General features: G+C 37.9%; 1 protein-coding gene across 3 annotated transcripts in view; it reads left to right on the forward strand.

Annotated features, from left to right (window-relative positions):
• Nucleotides 1–14,029, forward strand: part of C1H8orf34 (chromosome 1 C8orf34 homolog) — a 190,485-nt gene extending 176,456 nt beyond the window's left edge. For all 3 annotated transcript variants that reach the window (XM_064388565.1, XM_064388593.1, XM_064388613.1), the window contains exon 14: nucleotides 14,001–14,029. In XM_064388565.1, coding sequence (XP_064244635.1) covers nucleotides 14,001–14,014 — 14 coding nt within the window. In that variant the 3' untranslated portion in view covers nucleotides 14,015–14,029. The remainder of the gene's footprint in view (nucleotides 1–14,000) is intronic.
• The last annotated feature ends 1,286 nt before the right edge of the window (nucleotides 14,030–15,315 follow it).

Genomic DNA, 15,315 nt, shown 5'->3' on the forward strand with positions numbered 1-15,315 from the left:
CTTTGCCTCTTATCTAAAAGCAAAGGAGCATTAAGATACACCACAGTTTATTCCACACATATAACTTCCAGCAGTTTTCTTGATGGACTCTATCATATTTTCAGCAATGTCCATCTAGTCCATCCCAGCAGGCACTGCTACACATACATGGGGCTATCTTTATGAGCCTTTAGCTCTGACCAGGTGAGTGAGCATTCCTGAGGACACTCATCCTGTTCTCTATCAATCCCCCTTGCAGAGATTTCTCCTCACACACAGGCAGCTTTTTGAGCTCAGTCACAGCAGAAAATGTGCTTCAGGAGCTGAGATAATGCAGCCCCACAGCTCCCGGGCATTTGTTCTGCATGGGCAGAGCAGAGCTCATCTGAACCACCACCCTGTCCTTCCAAACACAGAGAGTTTGGAAGTCCAGTCCTTGGCTCCAGGTGTTTCACTTTCCAGACCTGCTCATGTTGTGGTGCTCTGCTTGTCAGGGTAGATACAACCACATGTTTCTCATGATCTTGGTACAAAGCAGACTGTAACTGCAGCCTCAGCAACCAACCCACATGTCTGCTGCACATCTGTACAGTGAACAAGTCTGTGATAGGGGTTTTCTGGGGGGACTGTTGTTTTCTTTCTTTTTTTTTTTTAACTTCTGTCAGAGAGTCTTAAATCTGGAGTTGTGGTTTTCTGTTATTAAATGTAATTTCAATGAAGAGATCTGTTGCATCTATCTGCCCTGCTCAGTTAGTGCCTCAAGCTCACCACAATCTCAGAGTTTTATAGATGAACCATATGTTATTTAAAAATCTCTTACCTGGAAAACTGCTCCTTTCTTATTGTGGCAAGATTTATTTCACTGAAAGCAACACAATTTAGCCTTGTCAGGCAATAAGTTTCAGTGACGTGTCGAAGATCCCAGAGTGGATGGAGCTGATTGAAATCCAGGCTGCCCTGCTAAACTGGTATTCCCTCTGCCTTAGGCCACACTGAGTTGCCCAAATGCTTGAACAAGAGTTGTTCAGGAAGCTCCCCCATCAAAGATTTGTTTTCAGCCACCTAGGGTGCGTTGCTCTGGCATTTCTCAGCCACACAGCCATGGCAAGGATGACCAGGAGAGGGGCAGGAGTGGGGTTGAAGCCTGGACCACTCTAATTCAGACCTAAATAGTTTTATACTGCAGTGGGTTTGTAGGCTTATGCAAATGGAATTGCACTGATTTGTAGCTGTGGGACCCAGCTTGTGAAATTTAAGTAAAAAAATCTTATCTGGTAACTATTTCAGAAAGCATTCCATTTGTAGTGTGAACCTTTACAGAATTGGGATTGTTCAAATAAGCAGAATGAATCGCGATACAGATCCTAAAACCCACCATCCTTTTAATGTCATCTGTTCCCTAATTCATCTCTTTGCTGCCCCTTTTTCCTCTGAGTGGAAAGTTCACATGAGACCATTAGAAGCGAGCATTCCAAAAGGCAGAGAAAGGTCATTTCATGTACTGTTTTGGAAGTTCCCTAAAGTGAAAAATTATATTCTTGAGGATGAACATTCCACAATGCCTTAAGGTGCAGTACATTCTCTAAAAATGATGCCTAAGCATATTTTTTACTATCTGTAATACTTCCAGCATAGTAAGATTACAGACATGCTTGTAAGGATTTGCTGAGAGCTATAACAGTCAAATCTTTCCATAAATTATCAGCACAAGAAAGCAGTCTTTTACTAGAAATTGATTTAACACTAACAAAATTGTGCTTATCTTAATGAGTTAATTTGGTGTTCTCATGCATATCATATACACTTCCTTGGGGCTTTAAATGGCATCTAAAAATACATGTAATGGATATTTAAAGTGAATTGTCTCTCTCTCATCTATGGAAATATTAGTTCTATGTCTGAATTAATGCAAAAGATATATAAATAGGTGAAATGGAAATTTCAATGGAAATTCAAAATGAACTTTTCAATATAGAAGTATTGATTGATGGCTTCCTTCATTAATGTATATCAAATAAAAGGCTATAAAATTAGAAGGTCATGCGGACATCACTTATTATGATTACTTGCTGTCCTGGACATTTTTATTAATGTCTTAATGCTCAGTAGCTTTAAGCAACCTATCATTTTGCAAAATAAAAGACAATTGATCCAGTTATTTTTAATGGCTGTATATTTCTTAGCTGTAGCGTGGTGGTGCCTTTTCTTTTTTACAGCAGAAAAGGATCTTCCTTCAAGCTATTCAATATTTGTGATGAATAAAGATTTTTAAAGTAATTGAATATTTAATTAACCTAAAAGCCTTAAAAGCAATTAAAAGTTCAGCTTGGGGAAGGTGACACAGGCCTGTTTTGTTCTGTTTTTGTCATTGGGAATGACTTCTGGGTGTGAAGTTTGCTCAGGTGATGATGGCAATACCTGAGTAATCAAAGGCAGCAATAAGCCCTTCAGTCATGGAAAAGTTCCATTTCTTGAAGATGTAGCATTCAGGTGAATAGTAAAATCCTCAGTGTAAATGTGGGACACATTTAGCAATAGCATACCCCAGATATTTAAAAAAAATTCTGTTTACAGATTACATTTACAATCTGATATACATTTATCAGTTATCAGGCTGGTGACGGATTACATTTAATTATTATTCTCATTTTCAACACAACTCTCCCCAGTTCCTCTAAAAAGGTTAATTTTAACTGCATCTGTCAGACAGGGGCAGTACCCTTGTGAGCAAATGCACACTGGTGATAGTAGAGTCTCAATATTGCAGGGAATTCACAAAAAAATTTTAATAGTTTAGATGAGATTTTTACCCTAAAAATAGAGATGCTCTACTATTAAACACTGGCAGCATACACAGGGAATGCAGATGATAGCCACTGCTGAAGGAGAGTGCTGATTTCTTTTTAATCCATTGTTCCACAGAAAAAGTAAAATCATCTGACTTCTTAATATGGTAATCTGTTATTAGCCAAATGTTTTAGTAGGCACATCCAAATCTTTTTAATCCATGCTACTGTATCTCTAGGGACATGCAAGCTACCTTGTACTTTGCACTGCTGTTTTATTCTGTAGCATCGTATATTGTGAATACAAAACTGTAAAGCAAACTAAACAGAATCCTGCTCAAAGAAAAATATAAACCCCAAATAAAACTTCTAATAAATTGAAACATGGGGGAATATATACAAAAAATTTTCACCCTCTGCTGTCAAAATAAAAACGGAGTAGATTTCCCCCATTTATAACACCTTAACACATATTTCTGTTCCCCCTTCCACTCACTTGAGCACTCTGTTTTAGTATATTGAAATACTGGTTATGTGTTTATTTAAAAATTAAGAAATGTTTAGGAAATGACACAGTTTAGCCAGTGGCAAATAAGTGAAATTAAAAGTTGGCCTTCTGCCGCTGAAAACAGAGACATGCTCCTAATGTGTTGACTCAAAGCTCATAACATTTCTGGCAAACGAAGCATGAAGCATATTGTCAGATAAGTAAAGACTGTTACAACCAGAAAACTACTTTACATGAATACTAAGATTCCAAGTCAAGTGCTGAGAAGTTAATTGCTGGGGTTAAACTGCCTAAGTAATATTAATTCAACCTACTTGTACATGTTATGATGTTCTTTAATTATATGATAATTGCAATACACATTAAGTGCACAGAACATTGTGAGGGCAAGATCCAGCTGCCAGTCCAGCTCTGTCTGGAATCTTTCCATGCAGTCATTTGCTGTTCTTCCATTTGGCCAGATGCTGGGACCTTGCGGGGTTGCCTCGATGACATCCTTCTGGGAGGAGGTGGTGGGAGGCACACGTCTCTCCTTGCAGCTGGGCTCAGAGCCAGAAGTCGTGGTGCCAACACAACCTGCAAAAAGAAATCCCAAGGGCAGGAGCTAGTCCTGCAGCTACAGAGCTTTGTTCACCTGATTTATTGCATGAGTCTGCTTGAGGGAGCACTTGATATGTTTTTACAGAAGCTGAAAGGTGTCAGTGAATAAAACAGAGGCTTTCAAGAAGAGAAAGGACAATATTAGTACTACAAGAAACTGAAAAACACAGCAACATTGAATTGGCCCTTATCTCTGTTTCTGTCACAGAATTCTTCATGCAAAGATATCAAATACTTTTAATTAACATTCTCACAGCTGCCTACTGCCAATCCCAGCACTAGCTGTAAGAAATGGAAAGAGAACTTTTTCAGGAAAATCATCCTTATTTGTTAAGCATTGTGATAGTACTAACAATAAGACTGAATTAAAAGATGGGGAATAAATACTTGTACTGTATTTAATACATTAATCTGAGAAAAAGTGTAGAACTGTAAGCCATGTAGTAGCTGTTGTCTGTTTGATGATCCTACAAGGGAGGCTGTGCAAGAAATGGGCAATTAGAGACTTCTATAATGATCATGCATAAAGAGGAGATTGGTATCCATGTTAATTCTGACTGTTGTCACTTTTGTGAGGGATTCTTTGTTTTAATGTGTTCCATTGTGCCTGGTTGTCTTTAACACAGGAAGCTAAGGGAAGGAGCAGGGCAAAGAATGACTCCACAGCTTCAGGGCCAACAAAACTGAAACTCCAGAACTCAGCTAAGATCCCAGTCCACACTTGCAGGGGTTGGCTATTACCTAGCGTTAAGCCACACATTTTAGCAGTGGTTTTCACAGCAGTGTTTCATTGCACTACAGAGGGACCCAGGACTGCTTCTTTTCTTCCCAGATTTCTAAAGGGAGCAATTTCACCACTTATAGACATGCTTATTTCTGCCTCTCAGCCCTCTCCTGCTCCCTTCTGCTTTCGTCCAGACCCTCAGCTTCTGACGTCTTTCAACACATGCCTTTTGTTTCCTTGTCTCTCTTTCCCCTTGGATCAGATTCTTTCCTTTACTGCCAGGACACCAATGTGAATGGCATGCCTGATGGATAGAAACTGGGTTTCTGTCTTAGTTCTGGACTAATGGCATGACAAAACTGCTCCTTCCCTTGCAACATTTCTCCCAGGGAAACATGCATATTTCCAGTATTCTCAGCCACAAGCATTTAAAATATCAAGACGTAGACCACGACAGATCATGCAACTGCCTTCACAGTCACAGGACTGTGTTAAAAAACCCCAAACCCCAAACTTCTGTTGTTCTTTTTATTAGACTTCTTGGGTTTTATTTATTCTCAATTATTTTTTGAGATTTACCATGTAGCCACACTGCGTTTTCAGGTTTTTCATTATAAGAGTGAGTTCTGAAAACTTTCTCTTAAAAATATTGACAACTAAAATTTTCTTGAGCTCAGCAGGACTTCAGAAGTTATCATTTTAAGAATGTAAAGTGGTGCAGAAGGTGGGCTAGAACCAGGAGCATTGTTAGCTCAGCCCCTTGTCCGTGTATGGGGATAAGGCATGCTCAAGGCCCACAGAATCCTTGGAAAATGTAGCTGCCAGGCTTCAGCTGACTGTCTGGAGCATGTAGCAATGTGCTTTCCAGAGCTGTCTCCATCAACATTTTAATTGACATCGATTTTTGTGGCAAGAAACCTCCTGAGCAGATTCATGCCTCTACTCCAAGCAGCAAGGAGAACAGACTTCTTTCATGAGGCAGCTGGAAGGACTTCTACATGGACAACACCATTTTAACCTTAACACTCTTCCTGGAAATGGGTGAAGCATTTAAGATGACACTCTCTAGAATAACTCAGCCTGTAGTGAGCAAACAGCATTATATACTTCAGGAAGAACAGTTCAAATATGGCAAACTTCTGAGACACTCAAAATAAAAGTCACTGTGGGAAAAAAATTATGCAATAAGGCATTGTTACGATTTGTGTTTAACATGAGGTGAACTTGGGGATTCTAATTAATTTATTCCATATTCACTTTTGGAATAGTTGGAATAGAAACAAACGAAAGTTTGCTTCAACACTTAGCTATGTATTGATACTATGCGACTATGTTTATATTCTTCCGTTATTATTGCTGTGTTTAAATACCTAATTTTAATTATGTGTCTAAAAGGATCTGTTCTTTCATATTAATGAATGTTACTTTTGTTTTAAGCTCCATTTTAAAATATAATTTCAGGACATTATCCCACTCTAAAATTCTGGATTATACCAAGATATCCTTATGATTAACAGTACTACTCAAAATCTCATTTTAATATATATTAATGAAAATAAAGACACTTGGTATTCAGAATAGCATTTCTTTTGGGTTTCTGTCAATTGTGGCTCCAAATTATGCCCTGTCACTTTGGAAAATCTCCTTTACTTAGTGGGAGTTGACAGCTTCAAGAATGGAGAAAAAGGGGCAAAATATATTTGATAAGCTTCAAAATTACACTTCTTGACTGTTTTCTACTTATTTTTATATAGATCTGAATTCAGTTGGTAATTAAATTTCTTCATCACATGGTGGGTATCATTTGCAATCCACTGTTTGAAACTTTTCAAATCTTTGAAATGATGATGGGCCAAACCTTACCTTATCCCACTGGACTAAATCCAAAATAATTTTGTGAAGAAAATGAACATTTGAAGAAAAGGACCTGGAATTCAGACTTACCCCAATAAACTCACTTCCAGATTCACATTAAGGAAAGGCTGACAGCACAGTAAAGTATCTAGCTGTGAATGCAATTTAATGAATAAAACCATGGTTCAAATTAGGCAGTAGGAGGACTTAACAGATGACTGTTGTGGTACTTGTGTCACACTTGTATTATATTCCAAACATGACTTTCTTTTTCTGTTTCACCTCTGAATCTGTCCCAGATCTAGAATACTTAAACCTTTGTATCCTCTAAACCTACAGTCAGAGCTCTCATAAACGGCGAAGAATTACATCAGTCTTTCACACACAACTCTTACAGCTGTTGAATGCCTACAGTATGCTGCACACAAGTGATAAAAATGTGCATGTGTGACACTATGTCTGCTTGGTAGCGGAAAGGGAGAGAGAGATGCTGAAATACCCAATTCTACTATTAAATAATGACTTGCTTATGAGACTCACTGACCTATAAAATGCAAACATCTGGTCTAGGTGTTCAGGATCCAAATGAATTACCCACCAAAGACTAACCAGGCATATCAGACCTCAACTCACTCCCAACAACCAAATCACCCAATATTTCACTTGTGGAAAAAGTAAGTGTTCTGTTAAAGTGGGACTAGTCAAATAAATGTTTTTTCCAGTACTGACAATAAGGCTTTATGATTTGTGTTACTGTATTCATCAGCTGTGTTCTGTTGCTGTTCTGCTAAACTTACCAAAAGCTTCAGATTTTTCGTGACTTTCCTCAATCACACTCTGATCCCATCCTCTCTGATAATTTATAGACAGGTCTTGTTGGAACTGGGAAAGAACAAAAGTCAGAACTATGGAGAAGGGTTTGTTTATTGCTTGAATTTAAGATACACTTTTGTGTGAGTCAGTATTAAACAAGAACTTGTGCATGGTGTTGAAGCAGCTGTGATAAATGGTAGTGTCAAAGACTTTACTGATACTAATCTGAGACCTGATTACTTGTAATTGTTCTATTTTTAGTACCATAATAGGCATGTGCCAGACTTGGTTCACCACTTACATGGCTAGTTGTGGCCATGCCACAGAAGCTTCAATGTTGCTGTGTGACAGAGCTGCTCAAATCTCTGTGTTTGCTGATGGCTGAAAAGGGAGAATGATCAGTATGCCTCTCTTTGCTCTTATCTTGTCTGATATCTATTCTCAACACGTTGTTTTGCTGCTGCTCTATGGATCCCTGAGAGACAATTAGCCTTGCCTTTGGGAAGGCAGAAATCAGACCACTGGCTCTGTGTTGCAGAGAACAAAGAAGAAAGTGTGTGCCACTGCTGGGTGTTTGGCATTTGATGAAATGATGTTTTCTCAGAAGCCTGCATTGAGCTTGCCTCCCTGGCAGGGCAAAAGCTGTGCCTGTGTGAAAACCAGGTGGCTGCAATTCCTGTCTAGCCATGCTTAGGTCTCAATTATCCAGTAAAGCACCTGTGTCTCCTGTGGTCCCGGGCCCTGTAACCCAGGGGGAGAGACTGGATTTTTCAACTTGGAGAATATGAACTGGCTGCAGCAGTCATAGCAAAACTCCTGCCTCCAGCAGGTGAGCTGAATGGCTTTTTCTAACAGGAGCAGCAGTTGGCTCCTGGCACTACCTGCAGAATAACATCTGCTAGGAGCCTGGCAGAGAGCAGTGGGAAGAGTTGGCTCTGTGGATTATAAACCTTGGATGCCTTCTTACCCAAATTTTGTCACTTTCTCCTGCTAGTGGGCCAAGTGTTGCTTAAAAAAAAAAAAGAGTACGCTCTCTCACATAAAATTCATCACTGGAAGGAAACTCTTAACCCTGATGTTAACACAGTTAAGCTTACTTTGTCCTCGTGAAGGAATGCAGAGCTGTGTGTGAGGATGTGAGGATGGGGAATAGAGAACAGGTGGAAGTATACTTTAGCACATGCATGACATCTGCCTTCTTACATGTTGTCTAAGTGAGAGGTGCTTTGCTAATGACTGTACATAATTTTCTTTCCTCATCCACCCCCACCCATCTTCCTTCTGACCTCCATAACTTATTCTACTCCTTAATTTCCATCTTCTGGCAATGCTTCATAAAGATGGTCTACATGCTCACTAGTCTATAGGGGAGAAACTTGCAGAGAAGCGGATGCAAAATAACAATGTTTAAGAAAAACGTAATTGATTGTTAGTACTGTCATGCTAACTAGTTACATCTTCTCTTTATATGTTTTATCCACTTATTTTAGATTGTTGGCTTACTGGAACAGGAACTGCATTTTATTATGACTTTTAAAAACTATACTGAATTGCAAAGAGTTCATATCAATCAGGAGACATGAAAATTATTTCACAAAGAGGGATGTCACTACTTTTTTTGAGACCTCAAGTAAATTTTCTTTTACTAAACCAGTCAAATCTAGGCTGTAATGCAAAATTAGCAATTCGTTATGTACTTTTCAAGAAAGGTTATGCATGAAGGTAGAGCAATAGTTACAAAAGCTTTAAACTTCTCACAGTGAATTGTCATCAATGGCAGTGCAAAAGTGACTGTATTTACAGACAGGAAATCTTCTCAGATAAACACATTGATAGCTGTTTAACATTTCCTGTTGATGCTGTTCCTGTTTTCCAGTTACTCTTCAAACAGGTTAAGTTGAAAATGCTAATAGATGGATTAACGTTGTGCCACAAAATGCTATACAGGGTCCCCAAACATAAATATGTAAGGCAAAGCTGGTTTAGTAACCTAATTTAATAACTGATATTTAAATATCCATATGGACAATGCAATAAGCCTAAACAATTCACATAGTAGAGTTGTTTATCCTCTGTGAATCTGTTTTCAATAGCTGACTTGTTTAACCAACATAAACAACTCCCTTATTAAATCATGTATAATTTTGGAACCTGGGTTAAAACATTCCCACAATATTTGGTGCAGATGTTATAAAGTTGTAAAAATCTGCAGAATACCCTGTTTTAAAGCTGGTTATTTTAGGATTAGGAACAAGATGAGTAAACTGAATGAATGTCAAACACACTATAAATTATGAAAACATTAAGTAACTGTTTTTACCTTATTTGCCTTTGTGGTGAGGATAACAAGTACTGGGACAACTGGGAATCTGCTTGATCACACATCACCTGACACAGAATTTTGAAATAGTATGAATTAAGGTCCAACACTGATGCATACAAAGTCATTCTGCAAAATTGTTGAATCCTATAGGTACCACCATTTGTTAGGTATCATCAGTGTTCCTTGTGTGACTGAGGTTCCTCAGTGTTTACATGCCCAGAGGTACCTCCAGTTGCTGCGTTTGCTCCTTCCCTTTGCTGAGTGGAATTCAGGACCCAGAAGGAGTAGAGGCTTCTTCAGCTGAAGCTTTTTGTCACCCGGCATTACCCTCCCACCTCCCTTTTCTTCTCACAGTTTTGTTGTGTGGCAAAGGGAAAGTTGTTCATTACTGCCCCAAAATATTCAGGAGGAATTTATTGTTCCTCTCAAGTATGGTCAACCAGCCTCACAGCTGTGAGGGCAGAAACAACTCTTAATTTTGACCTGACATATTCCTGCTTACCTGAGATACCAGGTCTAACACTTTGGGCCGCATTCACACTCTGAGCAAACCTGAATAAGACAGGATGAAGGGCCATGCTCTTAGTGCCAAGTGAGGTTTGAGGATTGTGATGTGATAATAAATTGAATAGAGCAGCCTCACATTTTGTATCGTGTTCCTGTAGCTGGGCACAGTGGAGGAGTCATGCAATTTGTCACTGATGCTGGGACACATCCTTGAACTGTGGTGTAGTTTCAATTATGTTTGGAATATGATAATTTGTAAAACTCCCTCGGAAAATATTGACTGAGTGAACAGTGAAAATTATGAGTTGTGCACATCAAGGAGCACAAACTCAGGGGCTGCCTGTAAGATGCAATTTGGGGCATTTCTGTGCCCAAACCAAAATTTCCTCACAAGCTTCGGGTGGGAAATACATTATCATAGACTATGTACCAAGGGAGAAACTTAAGGAGTTTCAGTCGAAGCAGTAGCCTGGTCAGGGTCCTTGGTGAATGAAAAAATGCAATGTACTGCGATAACTTCTAAAAATAGATAATGATTTTGGTTTTCAGTTTAACCACTTCAGTATTTTGATAAAACATTAAGAAAACACAAAACCTAAATCAGAACATGTCTTTTTCCCCCCATGACCAGGAATGGGTTTATCACATGTGGATTAAGTAAAAAGAAGAAACCCCATGAGCCATGTGAGCGATTCACTTTACCAACACTAAGTTAAAGATGAAATGTGAACATTCCTTTCCCAAGAATTTTGTGCTTCACATGCCATACAGTAACAGATGAATTATGATTGTGAAAATCCAGTCTGTGGGACAGCCTGTCAGTCTGTGTAAACTGATAGTAAGGGCGCAAATGTACAAGGGTGCTGCCTCTGGTTTGCAAGCCGGAACACTCCTCCTACTCCTCACCCAGTGTTGGATGGCTCTTCAATGACTGAAATAGCTGAAGCTACCAGAATGTTTCAGTCAAAGACAAATTTTGGTAATTCTTGCCTTTGGCAGCCACTAGTCCTATCTATATGTTACACAAGCATCTTCAAAGATCCCCCAGATAAATGAGAGGGAATTGCTGCCCATGGTTAAGCAACATCCATACTTTCCTCCCATCTGCCAGCCTTTGCCCAGTCTCTTCTAAACCCTCATCCTCTAGCATGCATTCCTAAATTTTCCCTTCTGTCAGACACACACTTAAAACAAGTTCCTTCATCTTTCCTGCCTATGCTATCAAGTGGATCTTGTGTGCGTGAGGACTCCTGAGAAGTATTTAATAGATGTGGTCATATTTACTCCTGCCAGCTGTACTGAAAGTTATGAAATGCCACCACCACCACTGTTCCCTCAATTCTTGTGCTTCAGAGAAACTTGCTGACAATTGCTTGAAGGGTGGCTATTTCCCATTGTGCTCCATGACAGTAAAGCCAGATGCCCCCAGGGAGGAGGATGACCTCGTAACTGGTGAGGAGATGGGGACAAGAGAATCCCATTAAGAACAAAGAGGCAGAAATACCACTTGAAAAATCACAGCCCGCTGAGGTCAGCTGGGAAAGAATAAGGGGAGATGGCAGCCATGTTGAAAGGCGTCTTCAACAAGGCTTTGCTGAGCTTCTTTACTGACCAACTTTGTCATGGAGCTTGTTTGTTGATGAAAATTAACAAAAAAATATCAAAATCATTGAATTTTAGTTTTTTTTTTCAAAAACTAGCAATTCTAAAGAGGGCTTACAACCTTTTTTTAAACAAGTGTGGCACTCTGATAAGTCCCTGTCTGTGAGTGAAATTACAGAGGGGTCTCCAAATTACTTTAAAAGTGTTTCTTGCACTGCCCATCAAAATATTAAAAGTGTGTTTTATTCCATGTAATGCATCTATCTCAAATAAAACAAAAATTTAAACCAAACTAAAATTATGGACTGCATCCCAAGACACTGAGAGACAGTGAATAAATTAATTTTTGGGTAGAAAAAAAAAATTTATGTTATAACTTTAAAGAACTGATCAGAAAATAAAAATCAACTACTTTATTTGTTGAAGAGTTTTTTTGCTTTTATAGTGGAAATGATGCTTAATTTATAGGCCTGCTACTAACTTCTCCTAGAACCTAGTGTTCCTTCTCAAAATTAATACCTATAAATAACTGACATTAGGGAGAATAAAATTCAGGGTCCTGTATACATTGTATTTGTACATCTTCTTTACTTATTTTCTTTGTGTTTTGACCTATGCAATTTTCCTCTAGATTGCTAGACAAATTTAACTTCAGCAAATTAAAACTTGAGATGACATTTATTTCTGTTAAGCAAATACGTAGCTTTGAGAACATAAGTATGTTGTGAATTATAACTGCAGTGCACTGAGTCACATACTTGCTTGACAGAAATAAATGTTAGCTAGAATCAAATTGCATAACTCAAAGTGTACTATCTTAAAAATAAAAAATTAAAAGCCTAGATAATTTTCTTTGAGATGTATTGAAGGATAAAAGGAAGTGCATCTTTCATGTAATTGTATTAGCTCTCACACACTCATTTGCAATTTTCACAGAGGGGAAAAAAATCAGGAATACTGTTAAAAGCATCTGCTAAGCAGATACTTGTAAAAGACTATGAATCATTTCTGTGTACAGTACACAGTTTTAAAGGAAGATTTTTGATACATTAAATGTTGATCCTTGTAATCCTTGTTATCCTTCCTTGTCTCAGCTGTTTATTTCTAGCTACAAGGTCATTCAGCTCTTTCTGTATTTCTGTATGTTGAATTTGACATTAGAACAACAAAACATTCGTTTTCCTTTCTTTTAGCTGCACAATTTATTTTTAGAAAATCCCTAAACATATAGATAGAAGTTATTTTGAGCTTTAAGAAAAATCTTAGTGATTTTGAAAAAAAAATTATTTATAATTTTTTTGCCTGAAATCTTGCTTCCCATGATATGCATTATGACTTGGCTTTCAGGACCATTCTTATTCAATCATGTTTTAAGTCCCATATTGAGATAAATTTGGAGCTTTTCCCACTTATTTTGCTGAGACATAATCTGTTCCTTGTTGCAATATTTTTTTTCCCTGAACATCTAACTTTCTCCTGTGATAATTTCAAAGTAATTTTTTTTAATATTAAGTTAGATGATCAAATTGATAACAAATCTGTGGTCTTACCCAAGAAATGAGCAAATACAGCAGTAACATTTTTTGTTTTTTCCTGAAAAAAATAATGTTTTGCCAATATTGCAGGAAGTACAATTTTTTTTCTTATTATTTTTATCTCCAGAAATTTAAACTGCAGTCCTGAAAGCTGCATGTGCTCTACATCTGCATGATGAAATTACCTTAACTGGGACCACTCACTTCTTTTTCTAAACAGCTACCTAAGTGTGCTTGCAAGATTGGAGTCTCAGAATATTTTTATTTTAAACAATATGATAACATCAATCTGTAATGGTGACTTGGAGCTGTCATTCATTTAGAGAAATGGAATCTAATTTGTTTCAGCCAGGACTAATCTTTCTCTTGAATTAAACAATGGGTTTGGCTTTTTGTTGCTCACAGTGTTGTTTTAGAAGAGCGCTCGGTCGCTTTTTGAGGAGGATTATATGTCATATTGCCTATGGTAGCAGTGGACTCAGTTTGATGACTTTGAAGACCCCCTTCAATCTTGTGCTTATATATTGACCCAGTCATTATTATTGCTGCTGTTTTGATGGATATTTTTTGTTATGTCCAAAATTTTAGTTGATGTATATTCCTGCATGGCAGCACACGTGTTACACTTAAAGTGAAGGCTGAAGAGAATTCTACAAAAGTAACCTGCTAGAAGAGACCTTCTGTGACTAACAAATTTACTGGTATATTCTTGCAATGACAAATAGAGAACACAACTGTATCCACTGCTTTTCTCCCTTTTTTTTTCTAGGTTATCCTCTTTAAAAATGTACCCTGTAGGTGTTCATGTTAGCTGGTATTTCCTTTCAGTGTCTCCAGTAAGTTATCCTTTCATTGTGGGTAAGTAAGAGTTTGCAAAACTTTGCACCCTTATTCTTAAATTAAATACTGACAAGGAATGGAAGTGTAAAGCATGCTAATAAGCAAGACCTCCCTGTGGGAACCTGTGATAGAAGACTGTTTCACATTGAGAGGCAGACAGCGCTGTTGACACAGGCTGTCAAAAAGGCTTCATGTCTTTGAAAGAAAATCTTAATCTTCTTTATTCATGTGTGAACAGGTCCAGGCCTTCATCCCGTAGCTCATATGCATTGACTGTTTAAACTGTGGGTTGCTAGGCTTTGGGCAGGGTTTGTTTGCTTGTGTCTACATTGTACGAATGGATGAGGACTGAAAATTAAAATCTGTCTGACACAGAGCACTGCTTTTCTGTCTCTGTTTGAAGAGACATGGCAACCCAGGGTGAAATGAAAAGGAATTTTATTGAGCGCAAAAACCGCTCAGTGTTTAAATGTTGGATGCAGGAACTGAATGGTCAATTTGGGAGGCTTGTAGGTTGTTTATAGACATTGGGATGGCTGTCAATCACAGTACAATGGTGAAATTTGTGTTGGAAAAAAAGTGCTTTTTAGTGGCTGAACTCCTGTTTCCTGTTAAAATGCTCACATCAACAAACAAAAAGAGGTTTTGTCTGAAGTTTACAAGCAAGAAAATTTCAGAATAACAGAGATGCTGCTACTGTTGTGGCATCTTTTGATCATTGCGGCACTGACTATTTAACATTTAAAACCAAATTTTACACAGAGAGATCCTATTGCTCCGTGGATCAGATACTGATCGACTTCTGTGGCTTCTAAATCAGGAATAAAATTCAGGAATATGTTGATTAAATGAATGGCATTATGCTATTGAAAAGCACTATGACAGTGGATTCAGAGACCTTGTGTATGTCTGTGCTGTTAAAAACTTTACTTAGATATGTTTTATATGTTCTTTATATGTTTATAAATCTATAACAAGGAGAAGCAGAAGATAAATAGCACCTATAAAAAAGTAATCTCTTCCAGCACTTGTTAGTAAGAAGTAGAGGAAAAAGCCTTATTTCAGAAGCCACTTTCTCCTTTCCATTTATTGTTAAAGCTAACTGGAAGCATTTTGCTACTTCATTTTACAGAAGCTTGTATTATCTCAGCTATAAAATTTCATGCTGAAACTTGGCCGAATGTCAAACTTGCCACTATAGGCTTTGGAATAATTAAAAAAGAAAAAAAAAGAGGGAACTGAAG

This window comes from Passer domesticus, chromosome 1, assembly GCF_036417665.1.
Source record: "Passer domesticus isolate bPasDom1 chromosome 1, bPasDom1.hap1, whole genome shotgun sequence".
NCBI classification, from domain to species: Eukaryota; Metazoa; Chordata; class Aves; order Passeriformes; family Passeridae; genus Passer; species Passer domesticus.